Source organism: Eptesicus fuscus, chromosome 21 (assembly GCF_027574615.1).
Source record: "Eptesicus fuscus isolate TK198812 chromosome 21, DD_ASM_mEF_20220401, whole genome shotgun sequence".
NCBI classification, from domain to species: Eukaryota; Metazoa; Chordata; class Mammalia; order Chiroptera; family Vespertilionidae; genus Eptesicus; species Eptesicus fuscus.
In genome coordinates, this window is record NC_072493.1 from 27365094 (window position 1) to 27386448 (window position 21355).

The 21355-nt window shown below is 57.3% G+C and overlaps 2 protein-coding genes across 5 annotated transcripts in view; both read right to left on the bottom strand.

Annotated features, from left to right (window-relative positions):
* The window catches only part of NECAB2 (N-terminal EF-hand calcium binding protein 2), a 29353-nt gene extending 10827 nt beyond the window's left edge, over nucleotides 1-18526 (bottom strand). Inside the window, exons 1-5 of the mRNA XM_054710605.1 lie at nucleotides 18281-18526; nucleotides 15785-15809; nucleotides 10934-11042; nucleotides 8357-8382; nucleotides 8118-8215 (exon numbers count right to left, since the gene is read on the bottom strand). Of these exons, the coding sequence (XP_054566580.1) occupies nucleotides 8118-8215; nucleotides 8357-8382; nucleotides 10934-11042; nucleotides 15785-15809; nucleotides 18281-18526 (504 nt within the window). The remainder of the gene's footprint in view (nucleotides 1-8117; nucleotides 8216-8356; nucleotides 8383-10933; nucleotides 11043-15784; nucleotides 15810-18280) is intronic.
* Nucleotides 18527-19736: 1210 nt separating this feature from the next.
* Nucleotides 19737-21355, bottom strand: part of OSGIN1 (oxidative stress induced growth inhibitor 1) — a 32334-nt gene continuing 30715 nt past the window's right edge. For all 4 annotated transcript variants that reach the window (XM_028142877.2, XM_054710013.1, XM_054710014.1 and 1 more), the window contains one exon: nucleotides 19737-21018. In XM_028142877.2, the coding sequence (XP_027998678.2) occupies nucleotides 20070-21018 (949 nt within the window). In that variant the 3' untranslated portion in view covers nucleotides 19737-20069. The remainder of the gene's footprint in view (nucleotides 21019-21355) is intronic.

Here is a 21355-nt window from a genome sequence, read left to right on the forward strand (position 1 = left end):
GTGCTATCCTACAAGGTCATGGTGAGGATTAAATGACAACATGTACATAAAATGCTCAGCACAAGGCCTCAGCACAAAGCAAATAGTCAATAAACAGTAGCTGCTATAATAAAGGTGGTGGTGGTGACGGTGATGTTAGTGAAGATGGTGATATGATGGTGGTGCTGATGACGGTGAGGGTGATGGTGACAGTGGTGATGGTGATGGTTGTGATAATGGTGGTGGTTATGGTTGTGATGATGTTGAGGGTGATGGTGACAGTGGTGAGGATGGTGGTTGTGATAATGGTGGTGGTGACGGTGGTTGTGGTGGTGGTGATGGTGAGGGTGATAATGGTGGTGGTGATAATGGTGATGGTGATGGTGACAGTGGTGAGGGTGATGGTTGTGATAATGGTGATGGTGACAGTGATGGTTGTGGTGATATGATGGTGGTGGTGATGGTGACGATGGTGACAGTGGTGGTTGTGGTGATATGATGATGGTTGTGATAATGGTGATGGTGACAGTGGTGGTTGTGGTGATATGATGATGGTTGTGATAATGGTGATGGTGACAGTGATGGTTGTGGTGATATGATGGTGGTGATGATGGTGACAGTGGTGAGGGTGATAGTTGTGATAATGGTGATGGTGACAGTGGTGGTTGTGATGATATGATGGTGGTGGTGATGGTGATTAGTGGTATTGTTCCTGATGTTGTTGTTGACAGAGATGAAGCATTAGGGGAGAAGAACTCACAGCCTCCTCTCCCCGTTCCTTCTCCGAGAAGGACTCTGGGCTCCTGGGCCTGCAGACTGCTAATCAGAGAAATGATAGATGAGAATCAAAAGCACCCAGAGAGCTTAAACTGACTCCCCAAAGAGGGTGCCGGAGCCTCAGTCTCAGAGGGAGGGCGAGAGGGGAGTCTGGGGGAAGCTGAGGGAGGGAGACAGGCCTCAAGGAGAGACATCGGGGAAAAGGTGGGTGAGGAAGGTTTTCTACAAGTTTTGCTCTGAAATGTGAGACTTTTGCTAAGAGTCTGCAGCTAAGACATTTCTCAAGGTTTCTGGAACCAGCTGGGTTTCTTTTGGCTGCAAAGGCTTTAGCGTGGAAGGGAGAGCACTCTGGTTCAGCCGGGTCACTCAAGGACGATAACAATCAAAATGACGCTGTGCTGCGCGACGCTGTCCCCGAGCCCCGGCGCTGCCCTCCCGCCGCCTCCGCAGACCTGACCTTCCAGAGCCACCTGCCCCAGGGAACCCTGGAACTCTGCCCGGCCTCCCCGGGCAAGGCAAGGGAAACAAGGAAGCAAATGAAACCATCCATCACTCCGACGTGGAATTAATTAGCAATAATTGCACAACGGGAAACAGGGCTGGAGACAGACGGAGAAATGGAGGCAGGGAGCAGGGGAAGAGGAATGGGGTGCAGGGCGGCCGAAAGGAGGGGCACACAGATGGGGAGGGGAGGGGGTGGACATCCTGGGCCCGCCACCAGACCCGGCACGCTGGGGAGAGGCCCCGACAGAGAATGAATTTGTGGCAGAAAGTACTAGTAGGTGAGTTCTGGTAGCCTAATGCATTGCAATGATTGATTGTCCTTCCGGGCAGACAAGGGAACTCACAGCCCCGTGATCAATGGGCTCTGGACAGACGAACAAGAAGATCTGTGGTAAAAAGTGTAAACAAAGAGAAAGGCTGCCAGAGTCATCAAACAGAACAACGAGCTGAGTGAGTGGGTGAGAGCACCCAGACCAGGGACTGGGGGTGTGTCTGGTCAGTAAGTGTAACTGGGAAGCTGAATTCCAGAGACAAGTTGTTTTCAAAGGAGTAGGAATGCAGCTTTTACACATTTCTCCTCCACAACTGATGTCTCCGCTGAGAGGCCGCTCCATATTCCAGAGGAGAAGGGTCAGGTCTAGGAACTTTGCATCTCATGGACAAATTCCTCATTTGCAGAGTAACAGGGAGATAATTCAGAAATCTGCAGATCTATGAAACCTGCCCAGATTTCCTGCAAAGAATGCCCAGGAATTTCTCCCAAACCATCTAGGTTGCATCAGAGATAGAATGCAGCAATAGGGAAGGTGTGAGGTGAAGGTGATCACCCAAATGAAGCAGTTTAGTCGCAGAAGTCATGAAGTAAAAGCAGTAATCACTACTCATTACATTTTAATTACACTGATTAAGTCAACAAAATGTGAAAGTCTGGAAAAACAATGGAACATCTCAAAAATCTCCCTAATTCCATAAAAGAGAATAGGAAGTATTGTTATCAGCGAGGTTTAAAGCCAGAATTAAGAGTCCTGGCTGGGTGGCTCGGTTGGAGCACTGTCCTGTACCCCAAAAGGTTGCGGGTTCAATTCTCAGTGAGGGCATACACCTAGGTGGTGGGTTCCATTCCCGATTGGGGTGTATACAGGAGGCAACTAATTAATGTTTCTCTCACATGAATCTCTCTCTCTCACTCTCTCTCTCTCTTTCCCTTGCCCCTCTCTAAAATTAATAAAAACATATCCTCAAGCGAGGATTAAAATTTTTTAAAGAGTTACAAATGTTAAAATTGTGTGTTTTAGAAGTCACTAGGGAAATGAAAACTAGAATGTTCACCTTTGAAATCGTAATCAATGCTATAAACAAAGCGGACCATCGGAAGGTAAAATGCCAGAGAAGAAGGAAGCATAAAAACGCGGGAAGCTTAAAGGATGCTGCTTGCAGCAGTCCAACCAGAGAGATCAAAACAAAGAAGCCGCCGAATGCCCCTGTGGAGACTCAGCCCCAGATCTGATTCAAGGAAACGCAGCTGGAGGCGCCCGCAAGCCACAGAATCCAGGAAGAGAAGTCTGCGCGAAGACGCTGCAGCCAAGTCTGAGATGAATGAGGAGTTGCGACATCAGTGTGCCGTAGGACGGAAGTGAGAAAGGATCCCACGGAAGGGTAGGCACAGGATGACCAAGGTCACGAGGCATAACAAGGACACAGCATCAAACCTCTGAGCAGTGGGAGAGGACGGCGCTCAGCTGGCCATGGGGATTCAGACGGGCGCCATCACTTCATAAAGCAATTCTGCCTTGCATCAAGAGCCTCACACTGCTCCTATCTTTGACCCAGTGATTCTGCACTTTTGATAATCTATCCTTAAGAAATAATGCAAATATTTATGTCCCAATCTGTAATGATAAAAGTGTAATATGCTAATTAGACCAGACGACCTTCTGGACAAAGCCGGGGCTGCGAGGGAAGCCGGGGTCCCAGGTGCCAGAGGGAAGCCGGTGCTGGCAGCGGGGGAAGGAAGGCCTACTCTTGCATGAATGTTCGTGCATCGGGCCTCTAGTATTATTCATAATATCAAAAACCTGGAAATCCAAGATGCCCAACAAAAGAGGAATAGTAAATTTAAATAAGAATATTTAAATTGATGCTTCTGAACAGTTTTAAGGGGGAAAGTGTTAAAAATCTTAGGTTAAAAAAAAGCAGAAAATAAATTTTTATACCCAGAACAATATTAAATATATTAAAGAAATACACATGGAAAAAAGGCTCAAAGATAATAAACTAAAATGTTAATAATAATTAGGAACAATGGGAATTAGAAGTGACTTGAAATTTTTCTTTATACTTTACTTCCTAAAATGTACCTGTTGAATATGTACCATATTTATAATTAAAATATTGTACCAAAGTTCTATAGGTATCAAGTAACATGGGCAAAAACATTAAACATATAAAGATAAATGACAAAACACAATGTAGTGTGAAAAATGAGCTCATCCTTATCCCACAGGACAGATAAATTAGACAAAAATAGGATGCAAAAGACAGTCAGAAAAAAGGGTACGAGTCTCTAAAATGGGCTGAAAAGATTACTGGGTTCCTCATCTATACACCCTCGGGCTTATCGCTATCTTCCTTGTGATGGAGCTACTTTTAAAACTTGAAGACAAAAAAAAAAAGTGATAATGATGCATAAGTTCTCATCCACAGAAACGCATGATTCTGTCTGCAGCACATCATGGCCGCTGCCCGGAGGACACTGACGGCTCTCACACTTCCTCAGACTCCTTCAGAGCTCCTGGCTGCCCACGGTGTGTGCTGCTTGGATTTTCCTTTAAATTTCCTTTAAATTTTCCTTTAAATGAACTTTCCTTTACTGGTTCTCACACTAATGAATGAGTTAAATAAGATCTTGGACATGTGTGCACTTTATATTTGTCCCAGAAACACGATTTTACTTTTTTTTGCAAAGTTGTCCATTAACAGCATAAATTTCATAACAAGGAAAGGATAGCTATTTTCAAACTGCACATTCTGAAAGTATGAGCCACATCTTCTCAAGCATCCATAAGATACTTATAAAAATCTACAATAATAAAAGGATAATATGCTAATTAGACCAGACAGCCAAACGACCTTCCAGACGTCCTTCCGGAAGGAAGGCCTACTCTTGCATGAATTTCGTGCATCGGGCCTCTAGTATTATTCATAATATCAAAAACCTGGAAATCCAAGATGCCCAACAAAAGAGGAATAGTAAATTTAAATAAGAATATTTAAATTGATGCTTCTGAACAGTTTTAAGGGGGAAAGTGTTAAAAATCTTAGGTTAAAAAAAAAGCAGAAAATAAATTTTTATACCCAGAACAATAGGTCTTTCCCCCGGCAACAACAAACCTAAGGAAATGGAAGAAAGAAGAAAATGAGGATAAAAACTGAAAATACGGCAGAAAACATCGTGAAATTTAAATAAGTGTGTCAGGGGCTGGTTATTAAAATGACTAATGAAAATGAGCAAAACTCTGTCAAGTGTAAGTTTTTAAAATGTAGCAAAATAGGACAAAAATGGAAACAAGAACTGAGCTGTATCAGATGTTTTATTCAACTTATTCTGCATTAAGTGCCTGGTTTGTGCCAATGTTTTAGATTTTTTTTTTTAAATCCTAAGAATATACAATGCATGATTTCCCATAAAACTGATCATGTCTGTGATAGTTTTATTCAAAACTATACTAAAATGGACATAAAAAGTAAAAAAAAAAAAAAATTGCCCTGGTGTGGTTCAGTGGTTAGAGTGCTGGCCCAGGCACCAAAGGGTCATGGGTTCGATTTCCAGTCAAGGCCATGTACTGCAGTTGCAGGCTCGATTCCCAGCCCCGTTGGGGTGCGTGTGGGAGGCAATCAATCAACGTGTCTCTCTAACATCGATGTTTCTCTCTCTCCCCCCACTCCCTTCCACTCTCTCTAAAAACATCAATGGATGATCTGCCAAAGGACTTGTATGCATGCATATGGGCCTAACCAATGGGGGGTTGAGGGCATGAGTGGGAGGGATGGGGGGGGCGGTAATGGGGGAATAAGGACACATATGTAACACCTTAATCAATAAAGAAATTTTTTTAAAAAATCAATGGAAATAAAATTTAACTAAAACTAGTATTGACCTTAACCTAACTATTAAAACAATCCCCTCTCCTGTTCAGTACCTGGATCCAAGCCTCACAGATAAATTCTATTTTCGAATAGAAAAATAATTCTGTTAGAGAAACTGATTCAAAGCCACCTACAGTTCATTTCCAAACTACCATCGATTCTCAAGTCCCAGTAGAGACAGAGATAAACGCTCAGCTGGTGACAGGATCCAGCGATGTGACAGAAGAATAATGCCTCATTGAGGGTTTATCAGAGGAAGCTAAGGGCTGTTCAATAGGAGAGCAGCTAATTATAGAATCCACCCCATCGACAGCTTAAGAAAACGCATACCATCGTTTTTAAAAGACAAAAAAGGCACTTCAGAAAATTCACTACCACCTCTGAAGACAGCATTTAACGAAGGGAACGCAAAAATAATTTTTGAGCAGGCCGCAGGGATCCTAGAGTAAGAGCTGGTATTAATATAATAATTGGTGGCGAAATACGAGGGAGATGCACGTGGAAATCGGAAGCCAAACGAGGGGGCCTGACGTAGCACCATTCGGGCGTTTTAGGGTTTGGGGCAGATGCAAGAGGACTCACGGAGACACAGGAGGGACGCTGGCAGCTGGCGCGCCCACTGCGTAGCAACAAAAGCCAACGAGCCAACTAAACTCAATGGGCGCATCTGAAATAACGAGCTGCATTTCTACACACAAATCGGCTAGAAAACGCATAAGAAAAGGAAATGCCAGTCCCCACGGCAACAACCCGCGGCCACCGCCACCACGCCACGCGTCCCAGGACTGCACTGCACGCGAGCGCGTGGTTTCTGAGAGTGAAATCTCCAAACTGGTCCAGGTCAACGCGAAAACCCTACCCTGCGTGGAGGCTCAGGTCACATCCCTGAAGTTATGACCAAAGACAAGAAGCAGCTGTGAATGCATCAACAGCTCTGGGCAGCGCTGCGGAGAACCGGCCCCTCACGCGAGGAAGCAGGGCCGGAGGAGGGGGCTGCAGGCAGGAGGCCCGCGTGGGCGCAGGCGCACCTCACACAGCCTGCTGGGAGCAGGGCTGGGCCGTCGCCCTCGTCTGGGTGACTCGGATTCTAGAGTCTGGGCTCTTCCCATGCTCCCCATTACCCACCGCCCGCCCTGATACCTTCAAATGTCACACCGTCTACACGACAAACAATGAAAAGGACTCGCTTCTACGTGTTATTGAAAGACACTTTAAAACAACAAGACTCAAAACAGCATGACTCTGGGATGTGGGTGGTGGAGGCCCAGGGTTAGGCTTGGCTATTTCGGGCTCCGGGAAGAAAGGGATTCTCTAATACTCTGCAGAGCAGTGACGGAGCAGCATTTGAAGAACGTACGGAATGGTCTTACCTGTGCCTGGGCACACAACAGGAGCCTAATAATAAAAACCAGTCACCTTTGCTCTGTGCCAGGCCCTATGCTAAGCAATTAGAGACCTTCCTTACTTCATGCAATCCTCATAAAGATCCTACAAAGGGAATGCTCCCATTCCACAGATGGAAAAACTGAGGCTCAGAAAGAGAGTGGCTCCAGGTCCTTCAGGCAGGTCTGGCTGACTTTATCAGCCCAGCTCCCTGTCCGACCCAGCAGATGGGGCTGGCCTTTTCTGAGGTCCCACGGGTCACTGCAAGCCCTTGGGTGTCTAGGTGTCCCTCAGAGCATGGCCTGCTCCAAGCTCCCTCCCTGCGTGCCTTGGTCAGTGTACCCCAGAGGCCGCCCCTACTCCTGGCTAACACTCCAGTCACCCCGGGCAGCCTGAAGTCCCATGCTGTGCTCTGTACCTCCTGACAGGTCCCTGACTCAGTTTCCCCTCTCCTTTCAGCCAGCAAGGCCTGGCTGTCTGGCTGCCACGCGGCAGGGTTCACCTTTCTGAGCCGGTTTCGGTAGCTATGAAATGGGGGGAGTGAGAGCAGCCACCCATGGGGCCGCTGTGAGGATTAGACTGAGTGTTTAATCCTGGCCATCGTGCGTCTCTTCTCCGAGAATGCAGAAAGAACACGCCCACCCGTCCCCTCTGCAAGCCGCCAGCCAGCGGAGGTACAGACTCAGGCAGGAAATGAAGTTGCGGTGGGGTGGGCTGCTGGCCCCATCTGAGCTACGTAGAGAAGGCGCAGTGACCCCCAGCCCACACCTGGCCTGATCTCCCTGCCCCTATCCTCCTCCAGGTCACACACCCAGACGAGGAGACAGGACCAAAGGCAGAGACTTTGGAGCCACATCGGAGACACCGAGGGGTCTGCACTCACAGTGGTCCCTCTGCCCAGCTCACGGCTTCAGGCCTGGGCACGTGTTCTCACACCAGACACCATCCATTCCTCAGTCAAGGTCACATGTGAACCCTCCCTTCCCCTTCCCCTCTCGTAACCCTGCTGCATGACGCCGTCCACGGCCCGAGGGCTGGCTGCCTGCTGCTCCCTTCCCAGGACCCCATCCGAGGGTCACGCCCGACGCTGGGAAAGGGTCTCACCCTCCAGACCACATACGGGACACTGGGTGGACAGGGCCATTCTCGGAGCTGCTCTACTCACCTCACAGTCCACCGCGGCTCCCTCTAGGGGACCCAAGCGGAGCCCGCCCAGAGCCAGGCCCACCCAACACGTCATCACAAACCCAGGCACCCGTGGGTGTAGATGCCCCAGAGAACATCTGAAACCAGAGCTTGGACCCCCAGGGGCACCCACACCTGCTGACCTTCTTGGTGTAGCCCATGGCCTTCAGGACAGAATGGTTCAAGGTCTCCAGGGAGGCCAAGACGTCCTCATAGTCCCCCATGTGGTCCACAAAGTAATCTGGGGTAGGAGAGAGCAAAGGTCAGGGGTCACAGGAGGATTCTGCCCCTTTCACCAACCCCCCTGTGCCCCCCATTCCCGCTCCCCAGTTCCCCTCCTTCCACACCTCTTGGTCCCTGCATTGCCTAACCCGGTACCTACCACACAGCTCCTTGGTGTCCACGTGGCTGCAGAGAGAGAACAGGGGAAGGGGGACTCAGAAGCTGGCCTGGCGGGTGCCATCCTCCTGCCCTCCCTCCACAGCGTGCCCGGCCCACGCAGCTGGTAGAACGCCTGGTGCCTTCTCTCTTCATTCCATGCTCTGGCATTGCGAGCCCCACTTTACAGTTAGGGTGCCGCAGGTCAATGGCACCAACCCCTCCGAAGGATCAAGCAGGGCTCCGTCGGCACCTCAGTCTATCGGACCCCCTCACCACACCACCCACCCTGTTTCCTCTCCCCTAGTCTGCGGATCATCACATCATGAGCGTCGGTGCAGTTTGGAAACCTTCCCTTTCTGGGCCCCAGTTCCCTCACTGAGAGGGGGGCTGGCCTAGAACCGGGGTCCTCCCAACCCAGGCTCCACCACACGCCTTGGGGAAAAGGCGCCTGTGCACGCCTGCCTGTCGAGGGGACCGGGATGGGGCTCAGGCAAGGCCCAGGTCCAAACCAGCTAGACCCAGGCTCAGAGGCTGTTCGAGCCGTCCTGGAGGTTCCCTGACTCGCTGTCCTAGTAAAAGTGCTGACAAGTCTTGCAGAAAAGAAGCCAGATTACTTGTGCTTAAACTAGCATTTCCCCGAGCCTTCTGACCTGTGGGAACCGTTCCGGACAGAGCGCCTACCTAGCACCCCCAGGAGGGAGAGCCCACAGCTGCCACTCTGGGGAGCGCGGGAGGAAATACCGAGGCCTCAAGAGACGGACCTTCCCCAACGGTGAGACCTCCCGCTCGCTCCCCACTCAGGTGCTCTCAAGGTTAAATGCACAAAACCTGCACCCCTTTCTCCCCACCCAGCTGGCCCAACACAGGGGGACCCAATGAGAATGCATCAGCAATGGGTCTCAGCCCTTCCAAGCTCCCGGGTGGAAGGGACCTCCCCCCCCCGCCCCCAGACACCCCCGCCTGGATCCAGGCACAACGCCCTTCTCTGGAGTCCGTGCTAGGAAGCTGTTTCCTTCAGGTGCCTCCCTGGGCATGACACCGGCTCCACCTGCCCCGGTCCCACCTGCCCCGGCTCCACCTGCCCCGGTCCCACCTGCCCCGGCTCCACCTGCCCCGGTCCCACCTGCCCCGGTCCCACCTGCCCTGGCTCCACCTGCCCCGGTCCCACCTGCCCCGGTCCCGGCCTCCGCCTCAGGACGCTCAGCCCCAACCTCTGGTCCATGGTGAGCCCGGGGGGCAGCTTCTTGTTTCAACATCTCTGGCCTGTCTCCGGGGACCCCAACTTATGGAATCTGCCCCAAGCACCCCCACCCCGGATCTCTGGTCCTCATCCCCGGAAGTAGGCCTGAGGAAGGTGACCAGGTGTGGGGTGAAGGGGAACCCAAGGGAAAGGAGGAGGTGGCATTAAGCTTGGGGAGGGGCAGGGTGAGCAGTGTTTGCTCTGGATTCAGGGGTGGCTTGGGCCGGGAGGTTCAGACGGATTCTGAGATGTGGGGTAGGGTTATGATGACTGAGTTGATGAAGAGGTTTAGTTAGGCAGAGTCAGAAGTGGGATTCAGGTGAGGAAGTGGAGCCATGGGGAGGTGAAGCGTAGGGAATATAATCAGTAACTGTGATAACGATGGACGGAGCCAGCTGGGGACTGGAAATATTGGGGTGAACACTTTGTAAAGTATATGATTTTCTAACCACTACGCTGTACACCTGAAACTTATGCAAACTAATACTGAAAGTAAACTGTAATTAAAAGAAAAGAAAGTTAGGCCCCAGCCGGTTTGGCTCAGTGGGTAGAGCACTGCCCTGCAGACTGAAGGGTCTCGGGTTTGATTACGGTCAAGGGCACGTACCTCGGTTGCAGGCTCCGCCCTCATCGGGGCACATGCAGGAGGCAACCAATCAATGTGTTTCTCTCACATCGATAATTCTCTCTGTCTTTCCCTCTCTTCCGCTCTCTAAAAAAGAAAAACAATGGAAAAATATCCTTGGGTTTGGATTAAAAAAAAAAAGAAATAGCCCTAGCCGGTTTGGCTCAGTGGATAGAGCATCGGCCTGCAGACTGAAGGGTCCCAGGTTTGATTCTGGCCAAGGGCACATGCCCGGGTTGCGGGCTTGATCCCCAGTAGGGGGTGTGCAGGGGGCAGCTGATCAATGATGCTCTCTCTCATCATGTTTCTCTCTCTCTCTCCTCTCTGAAATCAATAAAAATATATTTTATAAAATAAAATAAAATAAAATAGAGTTAGGATGAGCATTTGGTTAGTTTGGTTTCGGATGGGAGCCGGTGAGAACAAGATGACAGTGTGTTGGGTCGGGAATAAAGCACCAGGTCCGGGCAGAGCTGGGCTGAATTAGCAGAAGGGTGACGGAGCTGCCAACTTCCCTTCATCATCCAGTGTGATTTCTGCAAAATCTAGGCTCTCTCTTTGCTTAGCCACATGTGCTCAGAAAAGACCAGCTTGCCAATGGGGCCTCTGACTTCTGGGTTAAGGAGCTCGGGGCTGCAGGGGTGGGCCCCGGGCAGAAGAAGGTGCCTCCTCCCAGCCCCCGGGCGCCGGCTCCAGCACGGGGACCCGCTCACTTGGTGTTGTCGGAGTCGATGGTGTGGAAGAGACCCTCCAGCTCCGTCTCGTTGAGGACGCCATCTGCAAAGAAGAGCTGGAACTCCTCCAAGGACAACTTCCCATCGTCTGCAAAGGAGGAAGGAGAGCAGCTGGTGTGTGAGCGACGGGACGTCCCCAAATCCAGACAATTCCCAAACGAACGGAGAAGTCCGGTCAGCGCATCCCCAATTAGCCAGTACGCGCCAGTTCAGGGAGAATTACTGACTCATGCAGCAAATTCCCAAACCGCAGACCCACACCTATTTAAGATAATCCTCAATCCAGCACACACAAGAAACAGCTCGTCTGCCGGGACTCACTCTGCAGGAATTCAACCAACAGCAAGCACCTGCCCGCCAGGCAGTCTCCTCGCATCGATCCTCCTGACCACCTGGGCCGGCACTGTTTACAGTCCCGCCACACCTACCACACCTGTAAGAGGTGCGTCCAAAGGCGGGCAGTCTGATGGTCTCTCTCTCTCTCCCGTCCAAACACCCCGATAATCTCCCCACATTTAAATTGTCTCCAACAGCCAGCATCCACATCCTGATTTGGGGAGAGGAAAGACCCCTCTCCACGGTGCCCCATCCCCTCGGCAAGCGTCCAGCCCAAACCTCTGAATGGGCTGACGTGTGACGGCTGCCAACAGTTGGCACGGAGTTCTCCCGGTGCCACAGATGCTGCCTCCAAGGTGCCAAACCACGAGGAAAGGAGGAGCCTGGCCTGGGCCCAGCGCTGGCCCGCCCGCCCGCCCGCCCCAGGGCCGGGAGCTGTGGCTCGGGGGTGCGGAGGGCATCGGGCTCTGTGAGGGGCACCACGGCTGAGGCATGCCACCTGTCCGCTTCCCTCCCTCCCTCCCACCTCTGCTCTCACCTGCAGTCCCCCTGGCACACTGGCAGGGAAGCTCTCTGAGTTGGGGGCAGAGGGAGGGGCTCACAGCAGACCTGTGGTTCCAGGAGAAACAGCCCTCAAGCTCCCCCCTCAGCTCCTCCCACCCGGGCACACCTGCTGAGAGAAGGCCTGAGAGCTGCTCTCCACCCCCTGCAGCCAGCACCCCGCAAGGAGCCTGCTCTTCTTAAAGGAGCCATGCCTGTGGGCAGCTGTGTGGGTCAGGGAGGACGGCAGGCCCACGACCCTTCCCAGCCCCCAGCCCCTGCGCAGACCCCCTCCCACAGCTGCCAGCCAGGCTGCCCTCAAGGCCCAGCAGGCCCACCTGGCACCTCTGGGTGGACTAGGAAGAGATGCCCTTTCCCGGTTGGGGGTGAGGGACTTGCCCAGCGTCGGGGCACATGGCTGCGAACGGATGCAGGCTGGGTCTGAGGCTCTCGATTCCTTTAGGCAGTTGCCCTCGTGCAGGGCACAGCTTGCCTGCATGAGCCCAGCGCGAAGTTGTTCTTGCATTTTAAAGGCGCCGGAGCTCCCGTCTCTGCTCCCAGCAGCTCTGTGTGGGCTCAACGTGAGGCTAAAGGACAAGCTGGGGAGAGGGAGACCCTCCCACTTGTCCTCACTTCCCTCCCCATCATCAAGTGTCAGGGGCGGGAGAGAGTAAGGATACCAACGTGTGAGCTGTGTGAGCGCGGGTGCCTGGGGTGCCTGGGGGGAGGGCAAGGTCCCCCATGCCTCTGCCATCCCGGCTCAGGTTTCAGGGTCAAAGAGGGAGGATGAGTTTGTAACTTTCAAAACCTAAGAGTCCCAGAAACCAACCACGTACGATGCCAGCTGTGAAATAACTCTAAGCTGCGGGTCTCTGTCCTCTGGGCAAGAGGAGACGTTCCAAGTTCTGTCTGGCAAGATTGGTGATAAAACCAGGAGCCGCAGCGCAGAATCAGGGCAGACACGTGGGGCTCTGGCTGCGTACTCACTCGTTCAGTCCCCACCACACCCCCATTTCACAGAGCTGTAAACCGAGGCACAGAGCCGTTAAGGGACGTGCCCAGGCCCCACAGCTGGAGCGCGAACCCAGGCCACCTGGCTCCCGAGGCCACGCTCTCACCCAACGTGGGGCAGGGTCTTGTGGCAAGAGCTCCAGCCACAGGGCGACATGGACTGACGGACTGACTCGTCCTGTCTGCCGTGGGCACAGCTGGGGGTCTCCCTGCCTCACACCCTCCCGCCTGCCGGGTGCCCTGTTGTCTGCGCTCAGGAGAGCGGCAGGGAGGGCCCCGCCTCCTGAGCACAGTCTCCCAGCTGACATTTACCTCAGTGCCCCCCACAGCCCTAATGAGCCAGATCAGCTAACGAGGGAGGCAACCTCTCCCCCCCAGGCCCCCCGCCCCCCCCCCCAATTAGACCAGCGGGGCCGTTTGCAGGTATCTCTCCCAATTAGCATGAGCTCAGCCTCCAGTCACTGACCTTTCAAATGCCAGGAGTCTGCATCCCTGCAGAGACGTGCAGTCCGGCACCTGCCGCCTGCCCTCCGGGTTGCACCCCCAGCCCTGCCTGTCTCCATCTCTGTGAGATCTCTGTCCTCGGAGCCACCGACGGACCAGACGGCACTCATGCTCCTGTGATCCTGAGGCCCATCCCTTCCAGCCCCAGCCCACACCCCATCTCCGCCCCCGGCATCTTACTCCGCTGGGTGCCAGGGAGGGCCCGCGTGAGCCTTCGTGTGTCTCTGGTCTGCACCCGCACTCACCCTACAGCACACTATCCCCGCCCACACAACGTTTTCAAACTGTGCTGGGCTGAGTCCGAACCCATCTGCTCCCCCCCCCCCCCCCCGCTCCAACCGAGGACCTGCAGTCTGTCCCTGGCCCCCGCCAAGCCTTGCTGTTGTCAGCTGCGGCAAGGGGTACGGTGTTTCCTGTGCCAGAGCAGAGAGACCAGGGAAGAAGGTCCGTGAACGTCTCCGTGCCCGATGCTCAATGGCGTCGCAGCCTGTGCAGCACAGGAGGGAACTCAACACCTGTGGGCAGACCAAGGCCCCTCGCGGCAGCCCTCTGCGCCGGGGGCTGGTTCCATCACCCCCACTTACAGATGGGGAAACTGAGGCCAGAGAGGTTGGGGACAGGCCTGAAGCCACACAGCTGGGAAGCGGCCGAGCCAGGGCTTGAACCCAGGCAGTCCCTGTGACAGAGCAGGGGCCCCGCCTCCCTCCCACAGGCTCCGCATCCCACACACCTTAACCCTGGGGACACCCCCACGGCCACTCGGCTTCTGGGAAGACTCGAGGCCCCGAGAGGAGCAGCAGGCCGGGCCTGTGCGGGGCCCGCAGGAGAGCCGTTGGGAGCCCACCGCTGTGCTCAGGGGCGGGCCCGTGGGCTCTGACTGGGAACAGGTAACGGCGAGGAAAGCCCGGCAGTGCCTGGAGACCAGGGTGCCACCCACCACGCACGCCCAGACGTACGCACACCCCCATCCACTCGGAGGCCACAGCCCGTCACTGCTGCACCCCAGGGCTACACAGTCACACTCGCACCCATGAATAAACCCATCACCTAAATCTACAGGCACTTACCAAGCACCTACTGTGTGCTGGGCGCCAGGCCCACGACAGGGACACGCCTCTCACCCCCTCTCTCATCTCTAACACTGCTCAGGCCACGATGCCACCACCATTTCCTGAGCCCCACTGAAGCCCCCGCTCCCCAAAGTCTGTCCTTTCTCCTTGCTCCATGTGCAATTGTTCTGATGGTCCTTCGGTCCAAGAGGCCCGGGAGGGGCCATCACTCCCAGGGACGGGGGTCAAGGGGTGGAGACCCCCGGCACTGGCTTCCAGCCAGGCCTGCGCACCCCCTTCCCCTCCCCCCCAAGGCCTCATGTTCCATCCCCCACACCATGGGGGGCAGGTCAACTCCCAGGGGCAGGGAGAAAGGGGGTGCTGGGACCCAGGCTAGAGCTGTGGCCTTGAACTCCAGCCTGCGAAGGGGAGGGGCTGGGACTGATGCTCGGGGCCCTGAGGGGCAGGCACCATCTGTTCCCACTTTCCCCCCAGCAGAGACCTTGATCCTCAATCAGCTTGTTTTCAATAAATGAGCAAGCAAACACTGAGCACTGCTTAATTCTCCCCAAAAACGCCCATCCCCACACCTCCCTGTGTTTTCCCACCAGCCTAGGCAAGTAGACAGGTGAAGTGTTATCACCCCACTTTACAGATGGGGAAACTGAGGCCTGGAGAGGAAACTGCCTCGGTTAAAGCCACGTAGAGCCGCTGTGGGCCGGAGAATAACGACTGCAGCGTTCACAGGAAGTTATCCCGCTCTTTGCCACACCTGCGAGGTTCGGGCCTTGGGGAGCGTGGTTATCCTGGCGCAGGCGGGAGCCTACCAAGCAGTCAGGAGGGGAGCCAGGCGTTCTATGGCAAAGCAACGTCGGGGAGGCTGTGTGATGTGGGGAGAGGGCTGGAGTCTGCAGCAGAGCGACCGCCTCCGCGCAGCTGGGCTACCCCGGGCAAGTCACCTAACCTCTCTGAGCCACGACAGCGCGGCTAGAGCATGCTGCACCCACTGCACCAGGCCGCCGGAGGAGGAAGTGTGCCGGGGCCTGGGACGGGCCTAGAGTGAGGCTGGGGGCTTCCTTCCCGGGTGGTCCAGCCCGGCTGCATAGGGGTTAAAGCGCCAAGCATTTCCCATGGGCAAGACACCTTGGCGTCACAGACATCAGCTCACAGCATCCACACATGGCATCCCCGCTGGGTGGGGACCACGGGAGTCCCGTTGTACAGAGGGGAAACTGAGGCACGGAGCAGAACCGGGACTTGGCCTTCAGATTTCAGGGACCTGTCCCCTTAACCCTTAGGTCCACTCCCTGCCCCTGGTCCTTTCCCTCGAGGCGTCAGGACAGAAAGGGCCCGGTCCCCACTCAGGAGCCAGCACGGGAGGGGAACTCACCATTTTTGTCCGCGCGGCGGAAAATCTGCAGGGAAGAGAGACGGGGTGAGTCAGCCCTGGGCAGAGAGCAGGTGCCCTCCAGCGGCTCCTGACCTGGAACAGATGTCCCCTCCTCCCCAGGAGGCCTGGGAAACTGGGCCCCCACTTTCTCCCTCCCCAGGGAGGAGACCCCGCCGGCGGGGACCCAGGGTGGGAGAGGGAGGGATGTTACAGGCAGAGGCCCTCCCAGCCTCCCTAGCGGAAGCAGCCGCCCACTCTCCCTTCTGTGCCGCCAGCCTGCCCACAGCCACGCCGACAGACACATGCACACGCGTGTGGACACTCTGGCTCACACGGTCCACAAGCTTGGGGGTGCACTCCCAGCGCCATCGGTCCATGGGGCTTCACCCACGGTCGCCCCCTTAGTTGCACACCCCGAATTTGTGTCCCGTGGCCACAGCCACAGGCCTTGCATCTTCACAGCTCTCCAGGGAGGTTGGGTTACGTCTGAGCAGAGATGTCTGCTAAAGGAACCTCGAGGCTTGGCCACTGGACCAGCCACAGGCAGGAGGGGGCTTTGGGGCGGGGGAGTGAGTAGAAGCAGGTTGACAGGAGCTCGGAAAACCAGTTGCCGCATCAGGTAGGAAAGAGGAGGGGCCCACGCCCCCAGCCCACCCCCACCCCCAGCCTGAGCTTGGAGACCAGATAACTCCTCCTCCTGGTATTTCGGGACAGGTAGCCCTGCTGATGGAAGGAGAAGGTGGAGGACCGTCACTTCGACCACCCACCTCTGGTGCTTCCCTGGGATAAAGGACAGAGACCCCCCTGCAAGCAATGGGGCGGCATCCATTATCCCCCCGAGGCCGTGACACACTGAAGCAGCGGCTCAGGAGGGCTTCTCGGACATCAGCCCCTTCCTTAGCTGAACCCCGATGCCAGGGGACTGGGCAGGAGCCACTGTGGCTGGGAAGAAAGGGAGCACTCTCTGGCCCCCCTCAAAGCCCACACTCCTGCTCCGAGGCTGGGTTCCACCCTCACGTGCCTGCCCGGGGCCTGGGTGTTAGTGAACGACATGACCACTTGCTGTGGCTCCAGAGTCGGCACCAGCACGGCCCCTCCCCGCCATCTGCTCATCACCCCAGTTCACAGATGAGGATATGGAGGCTCAGAGCCCGCAGGCAGCACTCTAGGGCCCTGGAGCCCGCCCCCTGGACTGTTAGAGGAGAGAATGGGAGGGGTCTGCACATTTCTTCCCTGCAGGGCGGGCCCAGGGCTTTCAGCCTCCAACTCTGCTGGGGTCTTGAGAGAAGGTCCAGGGTGTGTCGGGCTGTGCATGTGGGAGTGTGTTTGGGGGCGCCAGCACCAGGACCCCAAGCACTCCCAGCAAAGCTCCACCTTCCCCGCCCTGCCCAGCCCTCTCTGCCCAGAGCCAGCTGTGGGTTCCAGGAGAGAGAAAATCCCCTCGTGCTCACGTGCACAAGTGCAAGCGTACACACACACACACACACACACACACACCCTCCCAGAACACCCGCCCGCCCTGCCAGGGGCCCTCGCTGGGACATGCCCTCCCCACTGCGGTGCCGTCTACCTCTGGGGGTATGGGGTGGGCAGGAAGCCCTTCCACCGCCTCCGGGCACCCCACCTCCCCAGCCCCTGCCACCCACCCTACAGCATCTCCCTCCCATTTGGGGAGTGGGAGGTGGGGGCAGGCTTCCCGCAGGAAGGCAGTTTGGGTTCCAGAGAGGATGGGGGAGGGGAAGTCAAGGGACAGGGACAGGGACGGGGACGGGAGGGGGGGGGAGGGGGGAGGAGGAATGGACAGAGGGGACTCAGAGTGGCATGGGGGTGGTGATGGAGCTCAGAAGGGTCCAGGCTCAGGGCTCCTGGGGGTGGTTCCAACTCTGGAAAGGAGAAGCAAAGACAGAGGTGGGCAGTGGGCTGTGCTTGCAAAGAGCGGGTGCAGGGTGAAAGGGGCTTGGCGGTGAGAACACAGGGGCTGGGGGTCTAGCGAGGAAGAGAGCGGTGGTCTCAGGAAAGTAGCAACTCAGGCAGGGACCCAGGATGGAGAGCAGGAGGGGGTTGGGGGCGGCCAGGGGCCCCCGTCCTGGGAAGGAATGTGGTGAAGGATGATGGGCAGGGCTGGGAAAAGATGGGGATTTGGCCAAGACAAAGTAGGGGGATGGTGGTCAGGTCGAGGGGGCTCCAGGATCCGGGCTCCGAGAAGATGGGAATCCCTAGAAGCTGAGGGAGGGGACGTAAGGAGGGGGTGCGTCCAGGTCCAGGGACGAGACTGGACCGGGATGGAGGCGGATGGGAATGTGGAGGGGCTGGGGGCTCACGCTCTGGGACGCAGAAGGGCCGGTACCTGCTCCGCGCTGCCGAGGGGGATGGGCTGGGGGTTCCCTGTTCAAGGAAGAGGGGGCCCCGCGGGTCCCGGTGGCGACGAAGGAGGGCGGCGTTGGGGGTCTCCCCATGGAAGGATGGGGCACGGGGTCCCGGCCCGCGCGTACTCACGTCCAGGATGACAGCGGTGCCCCCGCGCAGCGAGGCGGGGCCCGGGCAGGGGCCGGGGTCCACGGCGGGGTCCATAGCGAGGGCGTCAGGGGCGTCGGGGGCGTCGGGGACCAGCGGCACCCGGGGTTCCCCCATCCTGGCGCCCACCCAGCGCAGCAGCCCGCCCAGCGCCCGGCCCTGCGGCGGCGGCTCCCGGAGCAGCCTGTGCGCGCCGGCCCTGCACAGGCGCGCCGCCCGCTCGCACATCGCGCCGCGCCCGCCGCCGCCGCCGCCCGGAAGCCCGCCGACCCCCGCCTTCCCGCCGCGGCCCGCCCCCGCGCGACCCCCTCCCCGGCTCCGCCGCCGCCCGCACCGCCCGCCCGCCCTCCCTCCCTCTGCCCCCGCGGCCGCGGCCAGCGCGGGGACGGGCCGGCGCCGGGGGACCGGGCGGGGACGGGCGTGCGCTCCGCCCGGACCCCGAGCCACGTGCCCTGTGTCCACCCCCCACCCCCAGCGGCCGGGCGCGGCGGCAGAGGGCTGCCCGCGGGGTCGCCGATCTGGGGGCTGAATCCCGGCCGGGCCAGGGAGGGGGCTGCCCAGTGGTCGCGGGGTTGGTGGGGGTCTGGGTGCGGGGGGTTCTCCCCCACCCCCCCGCAAAGTCTCCCGCTGCACCTCCTCCCATGTCCCCCTACTCGCCCCTCTTGGCGCCGCCGCAGGGGCCGGAGCGTGGTGTCCGACGAGACCCGAGCGCCCTCTGCTGGCTCCAGCTCCCAGACTCGGTGCCCACTCCCCGGGCTTCCACCACCACTTCTGGGGCACCCGTCCTTCCCTCCTGGGGGCATGAGGCTCCCGCAGACCTCCCCTCCCAGAACCAGTCTTTTCCCCAGAACACCCTCTGCCCCTCATATTCCAAAGCTACGTGCTAGGCCTGGGGTCCCAGTAATGGGCAAAAGGGATGGGAGTCGTCGGCCTCCTGGAGCTGACGGCGGACTGGGCAGACAGAAGCTGGACAGATTCCACAAATAAATGAACCATTAAAACGGAACTGCTATGAAGTGGTGGAACCTTGGACCAGGAGCTGGGAATTTCCCTGGTGCCCATGGAGGGGTTTGTATCAGAGCGTGCTCCCAAGAGGAGGTGATTCTCAGGCTGAGAGAGTGGAAAGAAGAGGGAGGGTTAAAGAAAGGAGGGGAAAGTGGGCTGGAGACCTGCTGTGCAAAGGCCCTGTGGCAGGCGAAGGAAGCATGGTGGGCATGAGGGACTGACTGAAGGGCAACAATGTGCTGCGCCCCATTCCTCACACACACCCTCCCCGCCCCTCTCTAACACACTGCCGTCACAGCTGCCACACCTGGGGCACCAGCCCTCGTCTCCCAACCCCCAGCACAAGGGCCTCCTCGCATATGCTTCCCCCCAGCTTAGAGCAGGCTCCGGGGCACCAGGCTCTTCCCCAAGCACAGACGTCTCAGACACGGAGTAGAGGCAGGTGCTGGTTTTATTTGGGACCCGATTTTGGAAGGAGCGAGTCTGGAGTCCTCCTGGCTCAGCGCTCAGCTGGCCCCGTTGGTCCCCGTGCACACTGGCACCTTTCACCCCAAGTTGCAGGTCTGGGCCATAGTTCCCACGCTGAGCTCTGGTCTGAGTCGGAAGAGTTCCCCACTCTTCATCTGAGGAGCCTGTTGCATGAGCTCATGGCTACTCCTGTCTCCTGCCGGGAGAGGCCCCTTCCCTCAGGGCCTCTGTGTCCAGCAGGGCTGTGGTGATCTCCCCTCCTCTTTAGGGCCTGGGTGTGAGGATGCCAGGCCGAGGGCTAAGGCGGTTTCCTGGCCTCCTTTCTCAGCAGGGAGCTGGCCACGGCCAGGGCCCCGCCCTGCACAAACCGCACAAAGTTGTCCCCGGCCAGCGGCCCCACCGCATACAGGCCCTCCTGCTGTGTGCTCTGGTAGGTGAAGGGCTCCACGTCGATGGGGTTCCTCTTGGCGCTCAGAGGCTGGTCAGGGTCCACGGCGAGGTGGGCGCCTGCCCCAGGGAGGAAGGAGAGGTCGGGGTGGGAGCCAATGAGGACCAGCACCAGCGAGAGGCCGAAGACCTTCTGGAGGCCCTGGGGGTCCTGGAACAGCGCCTGGCGGTCCTCCTTGAAGAGCAGCAGCCGGTGCTCGGGGAGGCTGCGGTAGCCCTCGTAGGGGCTGGGCGACAGGATGGACTGCTCCCGCATCATCTGGTGCACCTTGTGGTACTCGGGGTACAGCATCTTGGGCAGCTGGTTGAAGACCAGGCCCGGGTCGTCCACAGGCCGGCGGAAGGCGTGGATCACGGGGAGGTTGTAGTGGCGCGCGTACAGCACCGCGTCAGCCGCCGACAGCCCAGCGCCGATGATGAGGACGGGGTCCGAGTCTGGGGTCACTGTGCCTGCCCTGGTGGCCACCTCCAGGGCCGACAGCTCGTGGTGGACAAAGGGCAGGGTCTCCCCGGGGATGCCCAGCCGGGCCGGACTGTCCGACGTGCCCGTGGCCAGGACCACGTTGTGGGCGCACAGGGAGAAGGGCTGCTGGCTCTGGTCCTCGGCGGTCAGGAAGCCGCTCACCTGGAAGAGGGGGCTGGGGTCTTGGGCCCCAGAACCACTGGGCTCGGGGATTCCCCACTCCACAGCCGTGACCACGGCGCCGGACACAAAGCTCTGGCCCAGGCCCTTCTTGTTCACGTAGTCCCTGTAGTAGTGAGCGATGTCCCCGGCTGTGGCACGGCTGTTACGGAGACCTCTGGGGGGAAGGACACGGAAGGGTGAGTGGCAGAGAGGGGACTGGGCTCGGGGCTCGATCAGGTGGGACAGGGCTGGCATCAGGCCCTGGAGCCGACTACGGCTGGGCCACCCACCAGCCTTAAGGCGTGGCCAAGTGGCTTAGTCTCTCTGGAGCCTCAGTCTCCTCTGCTGTAAAATGGGGCCGATAGAGCATCTTATTAGGGTGGGGCTGAGTGTGGCCTCTCAAGGCAGATGGCCTGGGTCCGTCCCCTGACCCTGCCACTGGTGAGCTACTTCCTCAAACTCTCTGCCTCAGTTTCCTCATTGTAAAATGAGGGTGCCAATGGTGACAGCAC